This window comes from Cicer arietinum, chromosome 5, assembly GCF_000331145.2.
Source record: "Cicer arietinum cultivar CDC Frontier isolate Library 1 chromosome 5, Cicar.CDCFrontier_v2.0, whole genome shotgun sequence".
NCBI lineage: Eukaryota > Viridiplantae > Streptophyta > Magnoliopsida > Fabales > Fabaceae > Cicer > Cicer arietinum.
This window is the reverse complement of record NC_021164.2, coordinates 30,095,866-30,102,916: the sequence shown is the minus strand read 5'-3', so window position 1 is coordinate 30,102,916 and position 7,051 is coordinate 30,095,866. Positions and strand designations below refer to the sequence as shown.

Below are 7,051 nucleotides of genomic sequence, written 5' to 3'. Positions count from 1 at the left end.
TATGCTAAATTTTTGAAAGAAATTTTGTCAAACAAAAGAAAACTTGACGACAATGAGACAATTTCTTTAACTGAGGAATGTAGTGCCATAATTCAAAATAAATTGCCTCCCAAACATAAAGACCCTGGAAGTTTTTCTATTCCTTGTGTTATTGGTGATATGAGTTTTGAACGTGCTTTGTGTGATCTTGGGGATAGTGTAAGCCTCATGCCTTTGTCAGTTTGTAAGAAGCTTGATGTGGGTGAGTTAAAGCCCACCAACATTTCCTTACAGCTAGCTAATCGATCTATCAAGTATCAGGTGAGAATATTAGAGGATGTTCCTATCTAAGTAGGACAATTGTTTATACCGACTGATTTTGTGGTCTTGGAAATGTAAGAGGACTCCCAAGTCCCTTTATTGGTTTTCCCCACCTATTATCCTTTGGCCCATTTACAACCTTGAAAAGTGTTTTTGATTCACATATGCTCTCATGAGAGATGTAATGGAGATTTGGTTAATAATCAAGCTTATGGCAGAAACATTGCATTGGTGAAACATTGAGTGAATGCCCATTACATTGAAACACAGAGAATTTGATAGTTGAGTGTCATATTGATGAAAATTACGTTTTCAGAGGAACCTAAGTCACTAATTTTGAACCGAAGTTGTTTATCCATTGGTTTTTGAAGCTGCCTATTGCATACACTTGAATTGAATGTTGAGTTCCTATTCATGGTGTATGCTCGTCCATAATTTTTACCTGAAACAATTGCTTGAGGACAAGCAATGATTCAAGCATAGGGGAATTTGATAAACTATAATTTATCTATTTTTATAACTTTATTTGATAGGTTAATTTGATGTTTTTAATTCGATTTTAGTACTTTTTTACTACCTTTTTGTTTTGTTTTGATTACAAGGAGAAGTGAAGGAATAAGTGAAGATTTTTGGAGCAAAAGAGCGTTGAAGTCAAATGGTGCATCATGATCAAGAAAATGAAAGAAACTCAAGTTCCAGCAAACATTACTGTCTGGCCATAATATTCATTACAACCATAATGGATAAAAGAAAAAATATATATAATAAGAATTTGCCAATTCAAGTCAGTAAGGATTACTGCCTAGCAGTAATGACCATTGATAAAAGAAAAAATATATATAATAAGAATTTGCCAATTCAAGTCAGTAAGGATTACTGCCTAGCAGTAATGACCATTATGGGCATAATATGTTCAATTTCTGTTGTTGCATCTATTACTGCCTGACAGTAATTACAATTATGGCCATAATCTATTGATCTTCTGCAGCTGCACCTATTACTATCCGACAGTAATGATCATTATGGCCATAAATGACTCATTTTCTGTTGAACTGTTTTTCTTCTATCAAATTCTGATGGTTTCTTTGTAATTAAAGCTCATGAAAGCACCTAGGACTATAAAAAAAAGACCAAAATACTCAATTTTAGGGACACATATACTCCTACACACAATCTCTTACTACTCTTTCTTTTGTTCTTGTATTTCTCTTAGAAATTTTCTAGTTTCAATAATATTCAGTTTTCTATTTTGTTTTATTATTTTTTAATTCTGTTATTTTATATTTAAGTGTTTTTATATTTAAGCTTTGATTCTACTGTGATCATATGTGAGTAGATATTCCTTGCCTTGGGATTGTAGGATTTCCAATGTTGGATCTCTAAATATTTCTATTTCTTTTTGTCATGGGTGTTGATCTTTTAATCCAATCTTAGTAAGAATCATGTTCATATTTAGATATCAAATAATATACTGAAATGTAGATTTTTGATATTTGACCCCTAAGATTGGACAAGAGAATCAAATCATGAAAATAGACTTTGGTTCTTTTGAAAACATGAAAGATATATTCTCTTAAACGATTTTGCTAATACATCAATCATGAAAATAAGTTGGTTATTAGTTTAAAATACACATTTGTTCTTTGAAAGAAAGCATTAGTTACAATTATTTATCTGATATTTAAGAGTTTAACACCCATAACCCGTAGAAGGTTATTTTTATTGTATCCATCATTGTGAAAACTACAATCCCAAGACTTTATTTTTATTGTGAATTTTAAACCAAAAACCATTATCAACATTTATTGTTTTAGCTAATCATCAAAGTAAAGAGACACTAGTATTCATAACAAAGTCCTTGAGGGAACGATAATTTTTACTACGCGATAATAATGTGCACTTGCGGTCTTATCAAGTTTTTTGCGCCATTGCCGGGGATTTTTCTCTCTTTGAATGCGAAGAATCCTCAGTCTTGGGAATCTTGTCGAACCAATACCCGAGATAGAAATATTTTTCCATAGGAGAAGATGAGAGAAAAATATTTCTGAACAAGAAAAAGATTTAAAAGTTGTTGAAAATAGAACATTGAAAGACTATGCCTCTCCGAATACTACGGTACCACATTTGAGTATTGCGCGTCCGACGGTAAAGGATAACAATTTTGAATTGAAACCTTCTTTGCTATCTATGGTGCAACAAAACCAATTCTCTAATACTCCAAGGGTGATCCAAACCTCTATTTGTCTATCTTTTTAGAGTATTGTGAGACTTTGAAAATGAATAGAGTGACCAATGATGCCCTTAGACTAATACTTTTCCCTTTTTCATTAAGGGATAGAGCTAGAGCTTGGCTACATTCATTTCCTTATGAATCCATTACCACATGGGATCAATTAAAGTAATCATTCCTTGCTAGATATTTTCCACCAAGCAAAACTGCACAATTGAGAAATCAAATCACAAGTTTTTCTCAAAAGGAAGGAGAATTGCTCTTTGAAGCTTGGGAGCGCTTCAAAGAGATGTTGAGATTGTGCCCTCATCATGGGATGGAGAGATGGCTAATTGTCCATACATTCTACAATGGACTCTCATACATTACAAGAATGACGATAGACGCTGTTGTAGGAGGAGCATTGATGAACAAGAATAAAGAAGAATCCTATGCTCTAATTGAAGACATGGCATAGAGCCACTACCAATGGTCAAGTGATCGATCTCCTCAGAAGAAAGGAGGCAGGTATGATGTTGATGCATTAGATCATATTGTTTCTAAGGTAGATGCATTGTTTCAAAAATTTGAAAAGTGGAATGTAAATAATGTCACACCAAATGTTTCTCCTTGTGAAATTTGTGGTATTATTGGTCATGTGGATGTTGAATGTTAAGTCAGAATGTCTGTTAATGGTGGGGTGGGTAATGAGCAACTTAATTTTCTTAATAATCCACAAAAAGGGGACCCTTTTTCAAATACTTATAATCAAGGTTGGAGGAATCATCCAAATTTTTCCTACAAAAATCCTCCCCTTAATCCCATCCCCCAACCAATGGTTAGACCTCCCGGTTTCCGAGGAACAAGGTCTTTCAATAACCCCCAAAAGTCTAGCTTAGAAAATTTGTTGGAAAATTTTGTGTTGACTCAAATTAAAAAAAAACGAGGAGTTTAAAAATCAAAACCAGTCAATGAATGAAACACTTAGGAAATTAGTATCTAAGGTAGACTCCATGGACACACCCAATAAAATGTTGAAAACAAAAATCAGCCAAGTGGCTCAACAAGTTGCTTCATCCTCTAGATCTCTTGGTGTATTCTCGGGGCAGCCTGAACCTAACCCCAAGGGACAACTAAATGATGTCACCTTAAGAAATGGAAAACAATTAGAGGAACACAAGGGTAATGATGTGGAAGTGAAATGTTAACGTGATAGTGAAAGAACCCAACCGTCAAGTGAGAGGGTATATAAGGAAAAAGAAAAACCTTACGTGCCTCTGGCACCATACAAACCACCCATACCATTTACCCAAAGATTCGTCAAGGCTAAATTGAGGAGAAACTTAGGAAGTTTGTGGAAGTTTTGAAAAAATTATATATAAATATTTTGTTCACGGAAGCACTGTCTCAAATGTCGTCTTATGCTAAATTTTTGAAAGAAATTTTGTCAAACAAAAGAAAACTTGACGACAATGAGACAATTTCTTTAACTGAGGAATGTAGTGCCATAATTCAAAATAAATTGCCTCCCAAACATAAAGACCCTGGAAGTTTTTCTATTCCTTGTGTTATTGGTGATATGAGTTTTGAACGTGCTTTGTGTGATCTTGGGGATAGTGTAAGCCTCATGCCTTTGTCAGTTTGTAAGAAGCTTGATGTGGGTGAGTTAAAGCCCACAAACATTTCCTTACAGCTAGCTAATCGATCTATCAAGTATCCGGTGAGAATATTAGAGGATGTTCCTATCTAAGTAGGACAATTGTTTATACCGACTGATTTTGTGGTCTTGGAAATGTAAGAGGACTCCCAAGTCCCTTTATTGGTTTTCCCCACCTATTATCCTTTGGCCCATTTACAACCTTGAAAAGTGTTTTTGATTCACATATGCTCTCATGAGAGATGTAATGGAGATTTGGTTAATAATCAAGCTTATGGCAGAAACATTGAATTGGTGAAACATTGAGTGAATGCCCATTACATTGAAACACAGAGAATTTGATAGTTGAGTGTCATTTTGATGAAAATTACGTTTTCAGAGGAACCTAAGTCACTAATTTTGAACCGAAGTTGTTTATCCATTGGTTTTTGAAGCTGCCTATTGCATACACTTGAATTGAATGTTGAGTTCCTATTCATGGTGTCTGCTCGTCCATAATTTTTACCTGAAACAATTGCTTGAGGACAAGCAATGATTCAAGCATAGGGGAATTTGATAAACTATAATTTATCTATTTTTATAACTTTATTTGAAAGGTTAATTTGATGTTTTTAATTCGATTTTAGTACTTTTTTACTACCTTTTTGTTTTGTTTTGATTACAAGGAGAAGTGAAGGAATAAGTGAAGATTTTTGGAGCAAAAGAGCGTTGAAGTCAAATGGTGCATCATTATGAAGAAAATGAAAGAAACTCAAGTTCCAGCAAACATTACTGTCTGGCCATAATATTCATTACAACCATAATGGATAAAAGAAAAAATATATATAATAAGAATTTGCCAATTCAAGTCAGTAAGGATTACTGCCTAGCAGTAATGACCATTATGGCCATAATATGTTCAATTTCTGTTGTTGCATCTATTACTGCCTGACAGTAATTACAATTATGGCCATAATCTATTGATCTTCTGCAGCTTCACCTATTACTATCCGACAGTAATGACCATTATGGCCATAAATGACTCATTTTCTGCTGAACTGTTTTTCTTCTATCAAATTCTGATGGTTTCTTTGTAATTAAAGCTCATGAAAGCACCTAGGACTATAAAAAAAAGACCAAAATACTCAATTTTAGGGACACATATACTCCTACACACAATCTCTTACTACTCTTTCTTTTGTTCTTGTATTTCTCTTAGAAATTTTCTAGTTTCAATAATATTCAGTTTTCTATTTTGTTTTATTATTTTTTTATTCTGTTATTTTATATTTAAGTGTTTTTATATTTAAGCTTTGATTCAACTGTGATCATATGTGAGTAGATATTCCTTGTCTTGGGATTGTAGGATTTCCAATGTTGGATCTCTAAATATTTCTATTTCTTTTTGTCATGGGTGTTGATCTTTTAATCCAATCTTAGTAAGAATCATATTCATATTTAGATATCAAATAATATACTGAAATGTAGATTTTTGATATTTGACCCCTAAGATTGGACAAGAGAATCAAATCATGAAAATAGACTTTGGTTCTTTTGAAAACATGAAAGATATATTCTCTTAAAGGATTTTGCTAATACATCAATCATGAAAATAAGTTGGTTATTAGTTTAAAATACACATTTGTTCTTTGAAAGAAAGCATTAGTTACAATTATTTATCTGATATTTAAGAGTTTAACACCCATAACCCGTAGAAGGTTATTTTTATTGTATCCATCATTGTGAAAACTACAATCCCAAGACTTTATTTTTATTGTGAATTTTAAACCAAAAACCATTATCAACATTTATTGTTTTAGCTAATCATCAAAGTAAAGAGACACTAGTATTCATAACAAAGTCCTTGAGGGAACGATAATTTTTACTACGCGATAATAATGTGCACTTGCGGTCTTATCAAGTTTTTTGCGCCATTGCCGGGGATTTTTCTCTCTTTGAATGCGAAGAATCCTCAGTCTTGGGAATCTTGTCGAACCAATATCCGAGATAGAAATATTTTTCCATAGGAGAAGATGAGAGAAAAATATTTCTGAACAAGAAAAAGATTTAAAAGTTGTTGAAAATAGAACATTGAAAGACTATGCCTCTCCGAATACTACGGTACCACATTTGAGTATTGCGCGTCCGACGGTAAAGGATAACAACATTGAATTGAAACCTTCTTTGCTATCTATGGTACAACAAAACCAATTCTCTGATACTCCAAGGGTGATCCAAACCTCTATTTGTCTATCTTTTTAGAGTATTGTGAGACTTTGAAAATGAATAGAGTGACCAATGATGCCCTTAGACTAATACTTTTCCCTTTTTCATTAAGGGATAGAGCTAGAGCTTGGCTACATTCATTTCCTTATGAATCCATTACCACATGGGATCAATTAAAGTAATCATTCCTTGCTAGATATTTTCCACCAAGCAAAACTGCACAATTGAGAAATCAAATCACAAGTTTTTCTCAAAAGGAAGGAGAATTGCTCTTTGAAGCTTGGGAGCGCTTCAAAGAGATGTTGAGATTGTGCCCTCATCATGGGATGGAGAGATGGCTAATTGTCCATACATTCTACAATGGACTCTCATACATTACAAGAATGACGATAGACGCTGTTGTAGGAGGAGCATTGATGAACAAGAATAAAGAAGAATCCTATGCTCTAATTGAAGACATGGCATAGAGCCACTACCAATGGTCAAGTGATCGATCTCCTCAGAAGAAAGGAGGCAGGTATGATGTTGATGCATTAGATCATATTGTTTCTAAGGTAGATGCATTGTTTCAAAAATTTGAAAAGTGGAATGTAAATAATGTCACACCAAATGTTTCTCCTTGTGAAATTTGTGGTATTATTGGTCATGTGGATGTTGAATGTTAAGTCAGAATGTCTGTT

The 7,051-nt window shown here is 33.5% G+C and overlaps 1 protein-coding gene and 2 non-coding genes across 3 annotated transcripts; 1 reads left to right on the top strand and 2 right to left on the bottom strand.

Annotated features, from left to right (window-relative positions):
- Positions 1-2,742: 2,742 nt before the first annotated feature.
- On the bottom strand, positions 2,743-2,848 carry LOC113788182 (small nucleolar RNA R71). The gene has a single exon (XR_003474665.1). It is a non-coding gene; the product is annotated as a small nucleolar RNA R71 (small nucleolar RNA).
- Positions 2,849-3,920: 1,072 nt separating this feature from the next.
- LOC101507043 (uncharacterized) lies at positions 3,921-4,259 on the top strand. Its single transcript, XM_004513118.1, has one exon. It carries the CDS (start codon positions 3,921-3,923, stop codon positions 4,257-4,259), a length of 339 nt encoding a protein of 112 aa, XP_004513175.1.
- A 2,334-nt stretch (positions 4,260-6,593) lies between these two features.
- LOC113788183 (small nucleolar RNA R71) lies at positions 6,594-6,699 on the bottom strand. The gene has a single exon (XR_003474666.1). It is a non-coding gene; the product is annotated as a small nucleolar RNA R71 (small nucleolar RNA).
- Positions 6,700-7,051: the final 352 nt, after the last annotated feature.

Excerpts from the sequence above, each read along its gene's own strand:
- LOC101507043 (XM_004513118.1), top strand. The coding sequence starts at position 3,921 with ATGTCGTCTTATGCTAAATTTTTGAAAGAAATTTTGTCAAACAAAAGA.